Genomic DNA, 22,502 nt, shown 5'->3' on the forward strand with positions numbered 1-22,502 from the left:
ATTAGAAAAATGGTCAAATGTTTGGTGGTTAAAATTTAATGCGACAAAGTGCAAAGTGATGTACTTGGGGTGTAGACATTCAAAAGATGTGTGCACTAGGGGTTGGGAACTATCAGCCAAGTGGTACTTTTGGTTTAGCGAGTGTAAGCCTGCATTGGGCTTACCACTGCTTAGTAAAAGACCCTCTTAATTATTGGAAAGTCTACTATCTTTTCAGGCAGCAAGATTAGATAAAGATGTTAATTTTTTGTATTATCTGCTAGGGATTACAGGTATTTTAAGACTGATTAAAACATACCTATTTAGAAAATTCCTATTAGGGAAATAGATTATGACCATGATCTTAGCGGTCTCTATAGTATTTATTTAGTTTATCATTACTATTATTCTTTGTTGCAATTGTTAATTTTTTCTTCTGATTAATGTATTTCCTGGTAATGACCAGTTTCTTAGGTTGTGATCCTCATTGAATCGCAAGGTCATTGGCGGAATATAGGACATTATGTTACGTTATGTTACAGTATGCTTAACTGTACACCCCACTCACAAACAGGGCTTCTTTTACAAAGCCACACTAGCGATTCCCATGAAGCAAATGAGAGGAAGGCCATAGGAATTGAATGGGCTTCCTCTCATTTGCCGAACAGGAATCACTAGTGTGGCTTTGTAAAAGAAGTACACAGTTATGTGCATGCTGGATTTTATATATTTGCAACTAGTGTTCCGCGTCAAAATCTAAGTGTATTCTATAATAACGCATGTAACTTAATTGGCTTAACAAGGTAATCAGCATTGATAATAGCAATTAACAAGCAATAATGAGCACTAATTGGCAATAATTAGAATTTACGCACAGAACTCTCCAAGTGTATTCTGTAATGCAGAGCGCCTAAATTCTAATGCGCAGCCAAAAGGGGCATGGTTATGGGTGGGGAAATGGGTATTTTGTGGATGTTCCAAAATTCACACATGTTGTTATAGAATATGGACCTCTTCACCTTAATATATGTGCTGTTATTTATGCCATGCTTTCCTTGGTGTATATGGATGCATGTAGTTCTAGGCACTGGGATATCAACTAAGCATATTCTATATACCACATCTAAATCTAATACCATTTATAGAATACGCTCAGGTGGAAATTTGTTCCATACGGATTTTTCAGGCGCCGCATAAATGGAATCAGGCCCATAATGTACAGAATAACCACGTCCCCTGTTTATGCCCACTGTCAAAGCTATGCATGTAGTTACAGAACAGTGCTTAGACACATATATGCTAGCATACAAACTGGTGTGTAAATCTTATCGCTTACCCCTAGAGGGCCATTGTAGATGTGCAAGGGATCTACCCCTGGATTCTACACAGGGCATCCTAGGTTGGGAACCCAAATGCATGTCCAAACGAATTGGTCAACTGGGTACTAACAACCAATCATTGACGTTAATTGGAGTTGATTGCTATTTGATTGTCATTATTTTGGATTTGTGCACACACCTGCCTGTGCGCTGTTTTCTAAATCTGCGCATTCAAAATGTCTCATATGCAACCCAAAAGGGAGGGGCATGTGGGGGTCAGGGATATTCCAAATATTTAAGTGTATTGTTATAGAGTTATGCATCCAACGTGTATGCCAAATTTCAGCTGGCATGTCAACTTGGATGTTGGAATCTGCTCTAAGGACTATTATATAAAGAGTGCTTAGCCTGGAGTACCCTTTATAGAATAACACTTAGGCAGATTTTCCCCCAGCCTATATTTGAGCCCCATTTACTGAATCTGGCCCCTAGAGTCTGAGCCATTGACAGCCAGCCTCTAGCAGTGTGCATGCCCCTCAAAAATAAATTAGGGGCCCTTTTACTAAGCTGTAGTAAAACGTGGCCTGCGCTAGATTGGATGCATTACATTAGCACACACTAGGGTACAGCAAAGAGAGGGAGCAAAGTACAAGCAAAAGGCCAAACAGCAAAAAAACAGCACCAAGGGCCTTAAAAAGAGGGACACAATTCTTTAATTATTAAATTGGAACCTGTCTAGAACAGTCTTTGGAAAAGACCCGACACAGGCCGTGTTTCGGTGCTCCGCGCCTGTGTCAGGGGTCACAGTGAGCACAAGAGCCGTCACTGTGACCCCTGATGTAGGTGTGGAGTTCTGAAACACGGCCCGTGTCGGGTCTTTTCCAAAGACTGTTTTAGACAGGTTCCAATTTAATAATTAAAGAATTGTATCCCTCTTTTTAAGGCCCTTGGTGCTGTTTTTTTTTGCTGTTTGGACATTAGCACACAGTAGGCTATTTTTTACTGCAGTGGGTAAAAAGGCTTTTTTTTTTTTTAATGGGGCGGTAAATGGTCATGTGCTAATATTAAAATTAGCTTGCAGCAATTTACTGTCTGAGCCCTTAACGCCACCTATTTACTTGGCAGTAAGGGCTCACATGCTACTCCTACGGTAATCAGCACACGTTAATGACGCCGCAGTGCCGATTACTGCTGGGAATGCCCCCCACAGTAGAAAATAGAAAATAATTTTCTAATGTGGGAAACAGCGTGTGCTAAATTCAAAACTACCGCAGAGCGCACCCACTACCCCGGCGGTAGTATCGATTTACCACATGCTACCTGCGTGTTAGCCCTACCGTGGCTTAGTAAAAGAGTCCCTTAGTTATTTCACTTACTTTAAAATCAATACAAAACAAACACAGTTGAAGTACATTTCTTCTTTTTTGTTGTTGTTGTTTTCCAGCACATATGATATGCAAATAGCTCATGAAAAGTGACAGAAATGACAGAAAATTATATTTTGATTTTTTTCCCTCTCATTTAGCTTACAAAATGGATCAAATCTGCATAGCAAATGTTGCTGACATTTCCTAGGTAGTTTCAAATGATTGCTCATCCCTGCTAGGATCTTGGGGGTTCATCATATATTCAGAAACATATTGAGGCATTCTCTTTTCTTTCCAAAAGGCCAGGCAGAACAAAGGAAATCAGGGAAGCAGACCAGATAACCAGACTAGGAGGTGAAAAAAAAAAATCCACAGGAGAGATCTGAATCTGTTACTATTTGTATTGTTATTTTGTGGGGCTAGTCTCCAGTCACTGAGGCAAGTTACATGTGGACTTGGTGCCCAGGTAGACCTAGCTATGTTTTGCTAATGTTTGGAGGCATTGTGATTAAATTTATCCAAACAAAAGAAAGCATCCAGGCCCTGCCTTACTAATAAAGAGAGGAGCTAAAACGCTGAGAGGGCCAAAATGGACAACCCAGACCTTTGCCCAATACATAAGGCTGCATTTCTTGGCAAGGAGAACTCTTGGACTCATTCTGCATGGCCAGCAGAAGAGAGAGAGAGAAAAGCAAGGGTTATAAAGCAATGAAAAGTCCCTCAGCATACATTTAACTCTACAGTTCATTCAACATCTAAGAGTGTGACTTGAATACATCAGAGTAATTTAATAGACCCTTGAAATCCACAAAGGTTAAAAGAAAATCAGCTATTACTGTTTATGCATTCATGGTACAATCTAACTTTCAAAAGCAATAAGCACTGTGACTAGATTTGAGAATTCATAGTTTTTATGCCAGCAAAAAACTTCTAGCTAACTTTTTTGTTTTTGAGTGGTAGGTGAACAGGAAAAAAATGTCTCTTCTATGATGTATTCTAAATATTTGGGGAGGGGGTGGGGGAGAGTCAGGGATAGAGAGAAAGAGAGACAACCTATGGGCTCCTTTTACTTACGGGCCCGGCGGTACTTCCCTAGCGCGCTCTCATTTCCGGTGCTACAGAGTGTTGTGCATTGCTTGGTTACCTCCGGGTTAACTTGGGAGCCCTTACCACCACTTCAATGCAGGGGCGTATCTGCGTGGGGCCTCAGGGGCCTGGGCCCCCGCAGATTTTGCCCTGGACCCCCCTACCGCCATCAACCCTCCCCCGCTGCCGTTCTTACTTTTGCTGGCGGGGGACCCCAACCCCCGCCAGCCGAGGTCTGCTTCCACCTGCCGCTGCCGTAAAAACTTCTTCTTCAGCCGGCGGGGGACCCCAAACCCCCGCCAGCCGCCCCGTGGTGTTTAAAATTCATCTTCGGCCTCCGTGGCCGTGCTGCTGTGATAGGCGCTGTTAACTTGAAATCCACTTCGGAGTCTGACGTCGCAGCACGTACAACGTACAATGACGTCAGACTCCGAAGTGGATTTCAACAGCGCCTATCACAGCAGCACGCCCACGGAGGCCGAAGGGTTGGCGGCGGTGGGGGCTCGGCGGCGGGGGGGGGGGGGGCTAAAATGTGCCCCCCCTCTCTGGCTCTGGCCCCCCCTACCGCCGGAGTCCAGATACGCCCCTGCTTCAATGGGTGACTGTAAGGCAGTGGCGTAGCCACAGGTGGGCCTGGTTGGGCCAGGGCCCACCCACTTAGGGTTCAGGCCCACCCAACGGTAGCACATGTTTAGTGGTAGCTGGTGGGGATCCCAAGCTCTGCCAGCTGAAGACTTCCCCCTGATGGTAATGAAAATGCTGCTCTCCACAATACTGGCACCTGCGCATGCTCAGTTTTCAGTGCATGCCTGCTGCAGACTACCAAGGTGGAGAGAAGCATTTTCCCACCAGCTGAGATATTTTTTTTGTAGTTGGGGGGGGGGGGGGGGGGGGGGGAGGGGAGAACATTTGGTGCCCACCCACTTCTTGCCTAGGCCCACCCAAAATCTGCTATCTGGCTACGCCCTTGCTGTAAGGGCTCCCCACTGAAATGGCCATGTGACAAGTGCTTTCCTGCAGGAAGGCAAGACTTCCCTTTTACCATCTGTGGTAAAAGGGGGCTTTGGCATGCATGTAAAACAACACACCAGCACCAGCACCAGCCACCTTTTGCCGCAGCTTGGTATAAGGGACCTTATTTGTCCTATATTGATAACATTTATGTGCATACCTTTGAAAATCCAAACATATGCCTTTAAGTCAAACAGTGCCCCAACTCTACCTCTGGGAATGCCATTGCTCATCATGGGTGAAAGTACGTATGACATGATATTATCCCCCAGATTTTGTATAACTCATTCAGATGTGGGCAAGGATCCCAGATCCATGTGTAAAGTAATGATAACCCCCCTAGATGATAGTGGGGATGAGAGGTGCTAACAATCAATTATTGGAGTTTACAAGCATTTCACTGACAATAATGAGGGAGTTTCTTCTCTATGCCCTATTCCATAACATGCATGCCTAAATTTCATAGCACATAACTCCAAAGGGGGCAAAGTCATCTGAGGATCAGGGGCACTCCTAGAATGTAGGTGTAATGCTATAGAATTCCTGGATTTGTGTGCCTACATGTTATCAGTTGGGCACCAACATTTATACCAGCCTTTGGCATAGGGTAAGTGTTTGAGCCCAATGTTAACTGTGAAATGCACACTAAGGGACCCTTTTACTAAGCAGTGGTAAAAAGTGGCCTGCGGTAGTGTAGGCGCATGTATTGGGCACGTGCCGGGGCAGTTTTTACCACTTCTACAAAACAGGACCTTTTTTTTTTTTTAATGGAACGAGAAAAGGGCCTGCGGTAAAAATGAAACCAGTGTGCCCGAAACCAGCCTGAGCCCTTAATGCCACCCATTAATGTAGTAGTAAAGGCTCACATGCTACACACGCGGTGACCAGATTACCGCAGGAACTGGCATGCATAGGAGGAAATAAATAAATAATTCATCCACACGTTATGGGCATGCTTCAAATCTGAAATCACCACCAAGATGGTCACGCTGGCCTGGTGGTAGTCTCATTTGGGCACATGCTGCACGCGCATAGAGCCTACTACGACTTAGTAAAAAGCCCCCTAAGCTAGTATTCTATAAGGTGAATGTGCTATGTTGGCATTGCCTCGAGGCTTTGTAAAACGGAGGGGGGTTGGGTGACATTTATTGAATCTAGTTCTATGTACATACTTCTATCCATATAAAATCCAGGCAATTTTATAAGTAGCCATTTCCAAAAATTAGAGAAGAATGGCTTTGAAAATTATCCCCATTGTGTGAAGTTCTCTGCTGCCCAAAAAAGATAGAATTTGAAAAAATGCAGGGAAACAAGAAAAAAACTTGTATATGTTATAAGGGCATGTTTAGGGGCAGAGTTTGGATGGACCATGAGTAGAGTTGCCATCCCAAGCACTAGAAAAGTTTAGTGTCAATCTTGAAAATATATTAGTATCCAAGTAATCAATTTAGAATTTTAGAAGCTCTTTCCCACTATCTTATACACCTTATTATAATTATATAAAGCACACTATGGTGCTCATTTTCATAGCACATAGACTTACATAATTACAAGGAGAGACATTTTCGATATGACGGCTCAATCCGACTTTTGATGCTTTGCTGAAAACGTCTAGAAATCAAGTAGTGAAAAATCACCATTTTCAACCCACAAAAATGTATTTTTTCTTTGAAAATGACCATTTCCTAGATGTTGTTGTGATTAGTACATCTATCTTTTGGACCATTTTCCACAAAAAAAAAAATATATATTCAAGTGAAAAAACATACAAAATCAAGCCATTGGGACGTAGGAGAAGCCAGCTTTCCTAGTAGACTGGCCACGCAGGCATCCCAGCAGAGCAGTGGGGCACCATAGGGGGCACTGCAGTGGACTTCACATAAAAGATCCTAGGTGTACAATTTGAAAGAGTTGCTCTGCCCCTTGACACTCCCTAAAGTACAATCTGAACCTAGATTTTTTGAGGGACACAAAAAATGCAAAAATCAATGAAGCATGTGTGTATTGATTTTAGAAACAAAGGTTTTTAAAGATCCTTTTATGGGTAGGGATTTTACCTTATTTATAAACAAATCTGCTTTTCTTATCCACTGTTTAATCTATCCGTGCAGGAAGCTATATGTGGGACAAACATCACGACAATTATATGTTAGACTTGTGGAACATAAGAGCACGATTAACATGAGAAAAATCACCGCACCACTTGATAGTCATTGTGTGACGGTGTAACATGATTTTGAAGCACTATGGTGTGTAGTTTTGCAAAAAATCAATGCAAATGATAGAGGAAGAGACCGACGACGACTACAGAAAGAGCAGCAATGGATTTTTCGATTAGGTACCTTAATGCCAGCCGGTCTAAATGCTAAACTGGAATGGAGCCATTTTCTATAATGCTATGAGCCAAACATTTTTTTAAAAATAAATTTAAAAAAACACATAACTTTTTGTGGCCACAATCCTCTTTGGTGTTTAGGTAATTTGATAAGTCAACCCAATGAAAAGAAATTTACTAGTATTCAGCTGTCACAAAGAGACTTTTGGAAGAGCGTGAGCGTGTGATGTCACCTACTTTATTTTAAGCGCCGCCATTTTCAGAAAGCAGTCTCAATGGCTACTGTCGACGTTTTTGAACCGATTTGAAGTAAACTGGGAGTTTAAGTAGTTTTGCAGGGGAAATGCTGCCTTGCCTTTTTCTGATGATTTCTCTTTCCAACAGATTTTTTCAGACCTGGGGTCCTGATGCAGCCTTTGCAAAACGATGGCCAGCGTTGATCACGGTCTACGAAGTTGAAGAGTTTGGAATAAAGAACACAGAGACTGTGCAGCTAAAGCTAAGTTTTTTTATTTGAATATTTAAGCATTTTTTGCAAAAGTTTAAGGCTGGCACATGTAGTTATGTTTTGTTCCTCCCGTTATTGAAAAATGCAAGCAGACTGCACATGACAGCTTCAGACGTGCTGGACTATTTTAGGCGCTCCTATTGCACAGAAAGCTAATTTTCATATTAATGAGCTCATTGTAATACATTTGCATTGAATTATCAGTAGCTGCTACGGTGAATGGTTAAAGCCACATAGAAATCCTTTGTGCATTACAACCTAAATAACGTATGCTTTAGACTAGCTACAACCGGTCTTTAAACAAATGTTGCAATCATGGTAAGCTTAGTGTATCGGCTGTATAATCTTACGAGTTCCACCCTGAACATTCCTGGATGTGTATCTGAGAACCTAGCTGCTAGGACATGTGACCAGCTAAACTAGTTCAAATTGACTTTTCCTCCAAACCCGCATGCTTCCACCTCAAAAACCATAAAAATATAAATCCTGCTTTTCCTGCATTGTGATTGGATTACTACGCACAAGATGACCTCACTTCCTAGAGTCCAACAAGACAAGTATAAGCAGACTTTACTTCTTCTCTCTTGCTGGACTCTCTTTATCTCCACTGAAGACAAGATCTTCTCCACGTTTCATACCCATCTACTCTTCAAGCCAACAAAAGGAACAACATCAAGCTTTCCTCTCCTAGTACAAACACCTCCCTCACCACCCTGATTAGCAACAAAGAGAAGAAATAATACATCTGGACCTCAATCTGATTGAGTTCATACTGAACCAGTTTAATTAATAATTCAGTGTGTCAATCAATATTTATCTTGATGCACATTCTTCTTGCATAAGATCCCAGAACTGAGTGCTATAATTAAAGCATTGCCTGTACAAATCTAAAAATAAACTTGTTATGCATAATAAAGAATAAAAGTATATTCCTTCCTTAACTTTCTGAGTATATTTCCTTAAAAAGTTTGTATTGAAGGTTTTTAGTGCACTTTGGTGCTTTTCCCCAACACATATATATTAAAATCCTCTCAAATAGATGCGATCTATTACATATTCAATTAAAAATATATATTTTTAAAATTTTAATTTGTGCTCTGCAGGGCTGGATTAAGATTTAGGCAAACTAGAGATCAACACATTTGTAAATGAACATTCTAACAGCATGAATGATGGCTGAAGTGTCTGGATATTTTTTCAGAATTTAGCCCAAGCCAGATGCTGTTATAAGAAGGAGGGGCTGATCTAGAAGATCTGTGGCTCACACCTTTTTCAGTAATAGCTCAAGGTGAGTTATATTCAGGTACACTGGGTATTTCTCTGTTTCTGGAGGGCTCACAATCTAATTTTGGACCTGAGGAAATGGAGGGTTAAGTGACTTGCCCAACATCACAAGTGAGCAGCAGTGGGATTTGAACTGGCCACTCTCTGGATGTCAGGACTGGTGCTCTAACCACTAGGCCACTCCTCTACTCTATGTGAGTGTCTTACGGAATGGTGGTTGGGTGGGGGGGGGGGTAGGTAAGTAATAGGGTGAAGTGTGAGGTACCTGTTGCAAGCTGAGAAAAACAACTGGCAGCAAATGTAAAGGAAAAGTCCATAGACCATTATTAAAATGGACTTGGGTAAAATCCACTGCTTATTTCTAGAATATATCTCCTGTTACTTAGTAGAATTTGTTGAGCGTATGCAATCAGCATAATATTATTATTGAAAGCAGGGGAGTCTCATAAGTCGCTGGGGTTTAAATTTAATACTTATAACCCTCTTTTGCGACAGTTATAATCATCGGCTCACCCTACCAACCTCCTTCGTTACTGCTTTTTTTTATATAAATTTTATCTTTTTTGTTACTCTGTCAATATTTAATACACGACTGTGCTTAATATTGCCTACACATTAGGAGCTTCACAGTGAAACAGTCTAATAATGTGACAAGGCTGTAAACATACTCAAAACCAGCTTAACGTTTCCTAAAGCCAGCCAAATCGGTATAATCAAAAGCCGATTTTGGCCGGCTTCAACTGCTTTCCGTCACAGGGCCGGCCAAAGTTCAAGGGGACGTGTTGGGGGTACCGAAAGTGGGATGGGGGCATGGTTAAGAGATGGCCGGCCATGACGAGCATTTGGCTGATTTTACTTGGTCCCTTTTCGTTCATGACCAAGTCTTGAAAAGGTGCTCGAACTGACCAGATGACCACCGGAGGGAATCGGGGATCACCTCCCCTTACTCCCCCGGTGGTCACCAACCCCCTCCCACACATTTGCCAGCCTCAAATGTCATACCCAGCTCCATCACAGCAGTATGCAGGTCCCTGGAACAGTTTTTAGTGGGTGCAGTGCACTTCAGGCAGGCGGACCCAGGCTCATCCCCCCTACCTGTTATACTTGTGGTGGTAAATGTTGAGTCCTTCAACCCCCCCAAAATCCACTGTACCCACATGTAGGTGCCCCCTTCACCCCTTAGGGCTATGGTAGTGGTGTACAGTTGTGGGGAGTGGGTTTTGGAGGGGTTTGGGGGGCTCAGCACCCAAGGTAAGGGAGCTATGCACCTGGGATCAATTTGTGAAGTCCACTGCAGTGCCCCCTAGGGTGCCCAGTTGATGTCCTGGCATGTGAGGGGGACCAGTACACTACAAATTCTGGCTCCTCCCACAACCAAATGGCTTGGATTTGGCCGGGTTTGAGATGGCCGCCATTAGTTTCCATTATCGGCGAAAACCAATGGCGGCCATCTCTAACGCCGGTGATCTCTGAGATTTGGCCAGTTCTGACTGTATTATCGAAATGAAAGATGGCCGGCCATCTTGTTTTGATAATACAGTCGGGTACGCCTCTTGATGGGGCCATCATTAGAGATGGCCACCCTTATAGATGGCCGGCCCCGTTCGATTATGCCCTTCTATGTGCACTAGATGCTATTCTTTAAGGTAGTGTCTAAGTGCTTTAACACCCCCCCCCCCCCTATATTTAAAAGCATTTGACCAGCCAGGGTCGGCATCTGGCTAGTTAAATGCTCCATAACTGGCTATCTGTGAATTTTCAGCGGGATATGGCTGGCCATGACTCGCTGAAATTTTGTGCTTAGTGAATAGCGGATAGATGGTTATATTACCCGATAAAACTGGCTATCGGCCAATTTTCAGCATAAGGTTGGCAGCCATATTTGGCCGAATGAATACCTGAAATATCTTTGCCCAGTTCAAACTTAACCAGCCATTGCTGAATATTGGCTTAGCTGGTTAAATTTTGAGCAGCCAAAATTAAACCAGATATTCAATGATGGTCACTGGTATAATAAGATTGATAGTATTTTAGATGTTATACCACCATTTAAAACTAAATTTAGAAGAATTTGTAAATCTGACAAATGGTTTAATGCTGAATTATTAGCCTTTAATGGATTGTAGGAAGTGTGAAAGGGCCTGGAGAAAATCACCAACTCCAGAGACTAAAAAGATCTGGCGTTTGAAAGTACTGTTGTATAAACAGTTGATAGGAAGAAGAAGGAGTTCTATTCAAAACTAATAGGTGAAAGTAAACTTGATATACACAGATTATTTAATTTAGTGAATAATCTTACTAATACTGTTGACCTGAGGTTAGAACATACTAGTGATTCATTGACAGCTGACATGTTAGCTTGTTATTTTAAGGATAAGGTAGTCAAGTTATGGCATCAGTTAAATCTTAATCTCAAAACCAGGCAAAATGTGTCACACTAACAAAACAGAATACAAAATACAACACAGTGATGGTCAATAGGCTCCCTTATCAATAATCTATTGTAGGAGGAAAAGGTCTCAGATGCCTCTGTACTATTCTGTCCCATGGATTATTTAGGATCATAAAAAATGCCAATTTGACTATTGTAATCATTGACCAATGGTTTATGGTCAATGATTACAACGGTCATGTTGCCATTTTTTATGATTTGGATTGATTAGGCATATTTATGTCTTTTATAATTATGACCACAATTGTCCCATCAATAAAAATTGTTAAAACATAATTATGACCACATTCTTTTATTTATGATAGTTTGTAATTCTTGAGGTTATGTCTCATCACTTTGATTTGTGAAAGTTTATTCTAGAAGCACCTCATATTATCTCAAAGGACACAACATCATATTTTAGTGGAAAATCACCTGACTCAGGCTTGTGAAGTCTGTCAAGTAGACACGGGACCATGTTTTGGCATGCAAATCCTGTTGTATTCTGGATTTGTACATTCATCCTAATTAGCTAACAATCCAGTGCAGATAATTGCCAATTAACAATCAATTATTGACACTAATTGGCATTAATTATAATTTACATGCACAACTGTCTAAGCGTATTCTGTAAAGTAATGCACATAAATTCTAAGGTGCATAGCTGAAAAGGAGACATGGACATGGAATGAGAGGGTATGAGTAATTCTAAAATCTATGTGCGTTGTTATAGAATATACCCGATTCACGCCTAATTTAGATGTCAGCATTTACACCCAGTTTTAACTGCCTGCGACTAAATTTGGTTGTGCGGACAGGCGCTCAGCGTGTTCTATAAACCGTGTGGAAATTTAGGCATATTCTATGAAGTAAGCCTAAATTTAGGCATACTTTATAGAATACGCCTAGGTGTATTTCTTTCAGTGCTGATTTTTAAGGCGTGATATATAGAATCTAGCCCAATATAACCAAATACACAGTGGGGCCGATATTCAGCCAGAGAGGGACAGCACACGGTCAGTGCTGATCCCAGATATTCAATGCCAGGCCATTTGCAGTGACTGGCATTGAAAATCCAGTTTCATTTTTGGCCGCTGGGACTTAACTGGTTAAGCCAATATTCAGTGCTAATGTTCCTAGTGGACTGCTATTTATGAGGTCCTATTTAATCGCTAAACCTAGCCCTGAATTTCAGTGCTAACCAGCTATATCGCGCAATATAGTCGGTTAGCTGCTATGCACTAACTGTGACTATTCAGTGGAGATAACCATCTATCTCCCACTGAATATTAACGGTTAGCTGGCTAAATGCTATTTAACTGGCCAGAAGTCGTTCCTGTTCAGTTAAATAGTGCTGAATATTGGGGGGAATATAAATAAGGGAGACTTATGAATAGAATACTTAAATGAATGAATAGATGATCAAATGGATCCACTGATTAAATGGATCCAAAAACAGATATAAAATGATTGAAAATGATTCACATGGAACATTATTAGGTGAATTTTCGAAAGAGAAGGGCGCTCATCTTCCGACACCAATCAGCATAATCGAAGGCCGATTTTGGGAGCCCTCAACTGCTTTCTGTCACGGGGACGACCAAAGTTCATTGGGACGTGTTGGCATGCTTAAGAGATGGGCGTCCTCAACCGATAATGGAAAAAAGAAAGGCGTCCCTGACGAACACTTGCGCGACTTTACTTGGTCCATTTGTTTTCATGACCAAGTATCAAAAAGGTGCCTGAACTGACCAGATGACCACCAGAGGGAATCAGGGATGACCTCCCCTTACTCCCCCAGTGGTCACTAACCCTCTCCCACCCTCAAAAAAATCTTTAAAAATATTTTTTTGCCAGCCTCTATGCCAGCCTCAAATGCCATACTCAGGTCCATCACAGCAGTATGCAGGTCCCTGGAGCAGTTGTAGTGGGTACAGTGTACTTCAGGCAGGTGGACCCAGGCCCATCCCCCCCTACCTGTTACACTTGTGGTGGTAAATGTGAGCCCTTCAAAACTCACCAGAAACCCACTGTACCAACATGTAGGTGCCCCCTTCATCCCTAAGGGCTATGGTAGTGGTGTACAGTTATGGGTTTTGGGTTTTGGGGGGCTCAGCACCCAAGGTAAGGGAGATGTGCACCTGGGACCTTTTTCTGAAGTCCACTGCAGTGCCTCTTAGGGTGCCCGGTTGGTGTCCTGGCATATCAGGGGGACCAGTGCATTACAAATGCTGGCTCCTCCAACAACCAAATGGCTTGGATTTGGTCGTTTTTGAGATGGGCGTCCTCGGTTTCCATTATTGCCAAAAACTGGGGACAACCATCTGAAAAACGACCTAAGGACGACCATCTCTAAGGTCGACCTAAATTTGGGCGTCCCCGGCCGTATTATTGAAACAAAAGATGGACGTCCATCTTGTTTTGATAATACAGTTTGCCCCACCCCTTTACGGGGCCATCCTGTGAGGACGCCCTCATGAACACTTGGGCGCCCCGTTTGATTATGCCCCTCCACATATACATGGAGGTGTATTTTCAAATCACTTAGGGCTCTGTTTACTAAGGTGCGTTAGCATTTTTAACATGCCTACAATTAGTGAATGCGTTAACCGTGTAGGTGCCTGTAGGATATTGTAGGCACATACACAGTTAACGTGTGTACATAGTTAACGCGCATTAAAGATATATGACGCAGCTTAGTAAACAGAGCCTTTAGACTTACAAAGTTACATAGGAGTCCTTTTACTAAGGTGCGCTGAAAAATGGGCTGCGCTAGTGTAGGTGCGTGTTTTGGGTGTACACAGATCCATTTTTCAGTGCACCTGTAAAAAAGGCCTTTTTAAATTTTTGATGAAAACGGACGTGCAGTGAAATTGGCATGCGTCCATTATGGGTCTGAGACCTTACCGCCACTCATTGACTTAGAGGTAAGGTCTCACATGGTAACCATGCAGTAATTGTCTACACGGATAGAATGATGATTACTGCCTGGTTTCTGCCATGCACAGGAAAATAAAAATTATTTTCCAGCGTGCGTAGCAGACACACGTTTAAAACAAAATTACTGCCCGGGTTGTGTGTATGCACCTATGCGGCTTAGTAAAAGGGCCTCACAGTAACCTATAGAACTTTGTAATTCTAAGTGCTTTGAAAATGAGCCCCATTATATACTAAACATGACAAACTGCACAGCGGTCATGGGCAGAAGTGATTAGTGATATCTCCTGTCCCAGCTACCTGCTAGATCACCAGAGACCCTAAGGTAGGCCTGGGAGGCATACAAGAGAGTGGGGTGGAGTTCAGGTCAGATTATGTGGGGTTGGGGTTCAGAAGGGGGCAATTCTTTGGGGTAGGGGGATGGAAGGAGCTAATAATATTCAGGTCATTACCTGGTTTCCCAAATGTGTGAAATCAAACTTCTTATACTTTCTTATATCACTGCTTTTCTCATTAATTTCTTTAGGTAATTAGCTTTTATCATGCTGTAATTCTTTCCTCATCAGTCGGACCAGCCGCCAACATGGTCTATGTTTCGAGTTAGGCACACAGTTGATAGTATTCTATAATATTGTGCCCCCTGACCCATCCATGTCCCTCTCATAGCCATGCCCCTTGGGAGTTGCGTGCTATGAAAAAAATATATAACAAAGTACAAGAAGCTTGATTTCACACATTTGGGAAGACCAAAAAAGAAAAAAGCGGTAGTGGGTTGTTTGTTTGCTCACTTTACATTCACCACTTCAGAGGATTCCCTTAAGTTCTAGAGATGAATGGCATGATGCTATGTGTTCAGTACTAATATCTATCTATCTATCTATAGAAATAGTTATAGATATAGATATATATTAGTATATATAATATTGAAAGGGGTGTACTAGTAAAGAGTGTGATATGAAGATTGACTTATGAAATATGAAGAATTTTATTTGCTGGGTATTTCAGTTGACATTTTGATTTAACCCCACATTTTAAGAATCAAGACCCATTGAATATGATAAATTGGGCACCAGCATTTACACTAGCTTAAAGTTAGGCACAAAATCCCCGCTAAGCTCATATTTTATAAGTGGTTCTCCACGCAGAGGGCCCTATATAAAATATTAACTTGGTGTAGGTCTGCACCAAGTTAGTATTTTATATAGGGTGCCATTTATTGAATTCTGTCTTTATTTTCCTATACAGAATATTAATATAACCGGGTATATAATGAGTTGAGGAGCAATAAACTAATCAATTGACTGGTAAGAGAAATAAGTATTCCACTGACAGATGTCAAAACTCTGATATATTTTACAAAAAAGTAATTTTTCCTCTATCATACTACTAGAAAGGCAGATGAATTGTATGAAGACTGATTTCCTGGATAGAACATAATTTTAAGGACTGTTTAGCGCAGAATGAGATTGTGTAGTTCAGAGTGAGTGCATGAACTGTGCTCTCTCATCACTTGGCAGAATAATTTTGACTAGCTTTGATAACGATACTGGGAGTGAAAGATTACAAGCTACTTCACAATGTGTTGTGCGTGGAAGTTCAGCAGTCGGTGGCCACCTTTAACAACTGTTCTACAATGCAACGACTAACCCCTTAGAGCTTTCCTTTCACTCTGTGTGATTTTCTTTGTCTTCTTCTCCTCTAGCTGAATCAATATATTCTATCACTGCAGAGATTGAATCACATGCGGAACCAGCAATGGATGACACAATTAAAAAAAAAATCCTATCATTTAATTCCTACGTTCTTATTTCATGGCAGCCCTTGTCATTCAAGTCCGCATTTCTTGCATGCAGTAGGTCACTGAATAAATGTATTACTGCAGTGAACAACTTACTGTACCGCCAAGAAGCTTCTATTGTCTTTCTTTATAAATCTAAGCTGGAAGTGGTTAAAGCATGCAACTGCAATACTATTGTGTTCTAGTCCTCATCAAAATGCAAGGCATTCATTCTGCAGAGCAACTCATTCTCTCTAAGGAGGGACAGACATTCTGCTGCTCTGTGATTCCTTATTGCTCATATATAGTTTAAAATAGAACCAATCATTTTCAACATTTTTTTCCCTGCCTTGTCTCTACCTGGTGGAAGAACTTAATGTCTTATGCAACTAGTAGGAAAATGCCATGTACAGTACAACTGGAGAATTGCTGAATCGTTATGTACATCTCCTGCTCATTTCATGTAAAGTGCATGACTGCAATTCGGGAAATCTATGCAAGAGACCATTGTTACCGAATCCCATTGAGTTGAACAGGAAAAACAAAGAAAAATGCATGGGGTGACTTACCATACAGAATTGTAATGAGAGATACAGGCATGACAAGAATTCCAACTAGCATATCTGCTACAGCCAGGGACATCAAGAAGTAGTTGGTTGCATTCTGCAGCTTTTTCTCCAGAGACACTGCCATAATTACCAGGATATTTCCTCCAATGGTCAGAACAATGATAACCAAAATCAGGAGGGCTGGCCAGTTCTTATCTGTGAGAGAAGTACGGGAGACTTCTTGTACTTCAGAGGTATTCAGAGGATCAATCGTGGGCAAACTCTGATTCAGAGTCAAACTATTGTTTATATGCCAAGCCATCAGACCACTGTGCAAATTAAAATCTAGAGTTACAGACACTGTTGTCAGGCTTATTAATATTCCAGTGCCACTTAGAGTGCTCATCATCTGCAGTTGATTTCTCCCTATTAATTGTGCCTCGATGATACTTCTTTTTTTTCAAATAGAAAGTCCAGAGCAAAAGGAGAACTGCAGTGATCCTGCATGAGAAAATGATTTGATTTTCCATAATGGTCTAGATCTCATAGAATTTATAGTCGAGTTCCTTTGATCCTCTTCTGACATATTGATTGATAACTGCTTTGCATCCCAGAAGGACAGAAGTAATGTCCAGTTCGTTGTCATGTCCAGCATTCTGAAAAGAAAACAAAAAGGCACAAGCTTCTTTTTTCATTGAAGTCACAGTATATGCTGAACTTTTTTATTTTTTTTTCCATGCAAATGCTGTTCCTAGCCTGGTATGTTCACCAGACTGCAAATGCCTTATGGTCACAGAGCATGCCTCCAACTGGGCACAAATAAAACCACATCAATGTGATCAGGCTGGCACGCTCTCAGGATGTCCAAGCACAAACATTATCATGGGATACAAGCCCCGCTTCCAGGGAATGTTTCAAATTAGATAGAAGAGAACACCCGGGAAGGCTAGACACTATCCTTGGGAGGAATTAACAACCAATTTTCATCATTTTTTTGGTCATGCCTTGGGAATTTTTGATCGTGTTTACACTGAAATGAATGAGGAGAAGAAAGGAGGAAGGGCTCCTCACAACTCTTTTATGATGTACCAAACCCTACTTGCTCTGTTAGATTTTTTTTTCTTCCCTACTCTTAGTCTTTCTCACCACCACTATCTTTGTATTTATTCATTTATTTACAGATAATTGATAGACCACAAGTGGCATCTATGCGTTAACAACTCAACATAGAGGCAAGGTTTTCTGCAGCTACTACAAAAAGGAAGTGGGAAGGGCTAAAAGCAGGGGGTGCAGAGTTCTGCAGAGGAGGACAAGGAAAGAGCGATGGGTAGTCAGACACAGGGGAAAAGAAAAGGGAGAGGGGAAGAGGGGTGTGTCAAGATTAGAGGTTGGATATGAAGGCAGCAAAAGTCTCTTTAAAGAAAAACATTTTGAGCACGGATTTTAACTTATGAAGGGTGGGTTCCAGTCTTGTCTTAGCTTAGCTTGAGATCTATTTATACTCTTTCCCTCAGTGCTTTGTACAGAACTGACTTTTCTTCTCTTTTGTACAACTTGTCTTTTACCCTTCCTTCCCTGTAGTCTTGTTGATTTGTATTGCCCTTTCCCCCATGCCCACCTATCCTTAATCCTCTCCTTCCTCTGTCTCATCCTGTATCGCTTCTCCTTTTCTGTTTCCTGTGTGTCTCTTTTCTTCTTTCTCTGTCCTGTGCCCATCTCTCCATCACTCTTCTCTCCCTGTGCTGGAGATCCTCTTTCTTATATCTCCTTCCCTTCTGTAGCCCCTAGAGAGAAAGTTCCTCTTTCCCATGCTATTGCTGCTGTTCAGAAGGAGAGGGAGGGATATCTGCACCAAAGTTCAAGTTCAGGAGGTCTCTCGCTTTACTGCACTTCTCAAGGCAGCACCTTTTTTTCTCCCTTTTTATTAATATCTACTCAGGTTCAGGAAACCTGAGAACGCTCTGAGATACAGACCTGCAGTTTGGGATCAAAACCCAGAGACTTTTGCAGCTAGAATTTATATCTTCCAATATTCAAAACCATTTAACTGGCCAGGAGTGGAACCTGGTCAGTTAAATAGTACTTAGCTGTCTATCCAGTGATATTCAGCAGGAGATGGCTGGCTATCTTCCGCTGAATATTGCCAGTTAGCGCTTAGTGGATAGCCGATTATATCACGTGATATAACCAGCTATTTGATGATTTTCAGCACATCGCTGGCTTTGTTTTGTGGCCAAATTTGGCTGCAATAATAGGTCTGTCTTTCGCTAGTTCCAACTTAACTGGTGTATATTATTTTGCCAGTGCTAAATATCGGCTTGGCCGGTTAAGTTGAAACCGGCCCAAAATAAACCACTGGAAATGGCCCAGCATTGAATTTCCGGGCTCAGTGCTGACCACAGGAGGCAGCCTGGCTATCTCCTGTGGTTTGAATATTGGCACCATAGTGAACAATCCAGAAGCACAGAAGGCATACAAGGATCATATTTGGACATAAATATTGTTTTACACTACATACAGAGATATCTAAGATTAGGCAATTCTTATGTTGACATCCCTCAGCATTATAAAATCTTACATAATGAAATGCTTCATTCACTTTTCTGCCCTGCACAGGAAGACAGCTGGCTAATTACTTAGGATTATCAATTTTCAGGTTAGCAGGGTGGCTGTGCATATTCCTATCTTTGCTACTTTATACGGATGAAGTTTTTAGTTCTTCCGTTTTCCCTGAAATAAATCAGAATGTAATCTTTATTTAGCCTTAGCTCTGATGTCTTCAGCTGCTCCGAATCACATCAGTTGCAATGAAATATTATTTTAAAATATAAATATTTTATTTATCTACGATAAATTAAAATTAATTTATAAAATAGTGTTTATAAAACATACTGATAGCTCAAATATGCAGAGCATGTAAGACTGAGAAATTAAAAACTAATAAGGAAAATCTGATTCTAGTTACTAAAAAGTTTGGAATAGGGATATAGAAAGACAAAATAATTAGGATCCTTTTTACTGAACTGTGATAGGTACTTACGCCCAGATTCTATATAGGTCGTCCAAAGTTGAGCATTAAAAATTTGGACATGCAGGACAGATGCGTGTGTAGATTAATGAGTTAGGGCCCTTTTACTAAGCCATCTTTTGGGTGTGCACCGGGCCAGTTTTATCGCACACATTTCGGAGTTACCACAGGAAGCCTGAGTACGTCCCATGGTACTCCATTTTTAGCTGCATTAGTTGAATGTTAGCACCTAAGGCAACTTAGTAAAAGGGTCCTGACAATTGAAAGGGACAGCATCATGGAATATTGGGAGGAAAGCACAAAGCCTTTGGTAATGCAGATGATTCCAAGAATCAGAGAAAAACGGTGTCCGATTTTTTTCTACCAATGGAAATATTACATAGAATAGTGATTGCTGTGGTAAGAAGAAAAAAGAAAAGGCACACTAAGTGAGATGAAGGCCTATTGAGCCCATCATCCTGCTTCTGACAGTGGCCAGTCAAAGCCACAAATACCTAGAACATCTAAAACAGTAGATCTATTTCTCATAGCTCATTTCCAAGGATGAGCATTGTTTCTCTCATGTCTATCTGGCTAAGAATTTTTCAATGGACTTTTCCTCCAGGAACCTGTCCAACTTTTGAACCCCACTATGGGCCCCTTTTACAAAGCAGCAGTAAGCCCAACATGGAGTTACTGCTCACTAAAAAGGAAGTACCGCCAGGCTACCGCAGCAGCCCGGCAGTAGTTCCCACCCCCAGCACGCCGTCATATCCAGTGCCACAAAATATATATTTATTTTTGTAGTGCCAGTGTGTACATGGCAGTAATCATGCAGTGCCGTACACTGTCCAGTTACCGCTGGGTTAGTGCAGGAGCACTTACCGCCACCTCATTGGGTGACGGTAAGGCCCCCCCCCAAAAAAAAAAAAATTGCCGCACGGCATGTGCTTCACTTGTCACATGGCCATTTCCTGAAAAATAGAAAGACCTACCTTTTATTTGCTGCAGTAAAAGGGGGCCTTGATGCACATCAAAAACACAGACCAACGACAGCACAGGCCCACTTTTGCCGCAGCTTGGTAAAAGGTGCCCTATGTTAGTCATCCTGACCACACCCTCTGGCAACAGATTGCACAGCTTAATGATGCAATGCAATGTATAAAGGTTTGATGTGATTACATTGCTGGTTTTAAAAATCAGCCCCTTCAGTTAGGCCTGATCCTCAAAATTAAGCGCAGGCACTAGAGGCCAATGGCGCCGTACTAGCGCCCGCATTTACCTGCGCAGAATGTTCAGAGTTGTCTAGTATGGGAAACAATGAGCGTGCTAGGCACTAGAGCAAGTAGCATGCAAATGTAGTTGAGCTCATGTAAATGAGATCATTTTGTATTCCTCCCCAATGCTCCCAATTCAAAACTATCTTACAGCTGCAAAAAATAACGTCATGTCAGAGCAGGTGTTAGGGTGCTGGGAGAGATGATTTCTCATGATTCTCATGCTTCTCTTACGCCAGTTTTGATTGCTTTTGGATGCAGAGGGAAGTCTGCGCAAGCCCTTAAGCACTGGTCATGGGAAACAGCAGACCCAAGCAAAAGCACACATTGGTGTCTGTTTCCTGCATTTAAATTTAAAGCGTTTATGCAAAAAAAAACGCCCAGTGAAAGCACACATTGAGGGGCATAATTGAACGGCGCCGGCCATGTATTTGGCTAGCGCCGCAAAGAGCAGTCCTGAACCGTATTATCGAAAAGATGGACGGCCATCTTTCATTTCGATAATATGATTGGGGCCAGCCAAATGTCAGAGATGGCGGGGTTTGAGATGGCTGGCATCGGTTTTCGCCGGCCAAATCCAAGGCATTTGGTCATGGGAGGAGCCAGCATTTGTAGTGAACTGGTCCCCTTGACATGCCAGGACACCAACCGGGCACCCTAGGGGGCACTGCAGTGGACTTCAAAAATAGCTCCCAGGTGCATAGCTCCCTTACCTTGGGTGCTGAGCCCCCCCAAATCCCCCTCCCCAAACCCACTCCCCACAACTGTACACCACTACCATAGCCCTTAGGGATGAAAGGGGGCACCTACATGTGGGTACAGTGGGTTTTGGGGGGTTTTGGAGGGCTTAACATTTACCACCACAAGTGCAACAGGTAGGGGGGGATGGGCCTGGGTCCACCTGCCTGAAGTGCACTGCACCCACTAAATACTGCTCCAGGGACCTGCATACTGCTGTCAGGGAGCTGGGTATGACATTTCAGACTGGCATAGAGGCTTGCAAAAAAGTTATATATATATATATATATATATATATATATATATATATATATATATATATATTTTTTTTTTTTTTTTTGGGTGGGAAGGGGTTGGTGACCACTGGGGGAGTAAAGGGAATTCATCCCCGATTCCCTCCGGTGGTCATTTGGTCAGTTGGGGTACCTTTTTGAAGCTTGGTCCTGAAAAGAAAGGGACCAAGTGAAGCTGGCGAAATGCTCGTCAGGTCTGGCTTTCTTTTTTCCATTATCGGGCGAAGCCGGCCATCTCGTGAGCACGCCCCCATCCCGCCCCATCCCGCTTTCACTACCCTACCGACACGCCCCCTTGAAGTTTGGCCGGCTCCGTGACGGAAAGCAGTTGGCGCCGGCCAAAATTGGCTTTCGATTATACCGATTTGGCCGGGTTCAGGAGATCGCCGGCCATCTCCCGATTTGTGTCAGAAGATGGCCGGCGATCGCCTTTGAAAATAACCTGGATTGGCATCTATTTCCTGCGTCTAAATATAAGCGTCCAAGTTAATAAAGATTTAAAATGCTTATATTTAGGCCGTAGAAAACAGATGCCAATGTGTGCTTCACGTTCGGGTTTTACCAAGCACATGGGCACAGGAGCAGAATTTACCATGGAACTCTTC

At 42.1% G+C, this 22,502-nt stretch overlaps 1 protein-coding gene across 1 annotated transcript in view; it reads right to left on the bottom strand.

The window, feature by feature from the left end:
• The window catches only part of HTR2C (5-hydroxytryptamine receptor 2C), a 563,983-nt gene that overhangs the window by 161,384 nt on the left and 380,097 nt on the right, over nt 1–22,502 (bottom strand). Inside the window, exon 4 of the mRNA XM_030210426.1 lies at nt 16,604–17,238. Coding sequence (XP_030066286.1) covers nt 16,604–16,991 — 388 coding nt within the window. The 5' untranslated portion in view covers nt 16,992–17,238. The remainder of the gene's footprint in view (nt 1–16,603; nt 17,239–22,502) is intronic.

The sequence above is a fragment of the Microcaecilia unicolor genome, chromosome 7, assembly GCF_901765095.1.
Source record: "Microcaecilia unicolor chromosome 7, aMicUni1.1, whole genome shotgun sequence".
NCBI classification, from domain to species: Eukaryota; Metazoa; Chordata; class Amphibia; order Gymnophiona; family Siphonopidae; genus Microcaecilia; species Microcaecilia unicolor.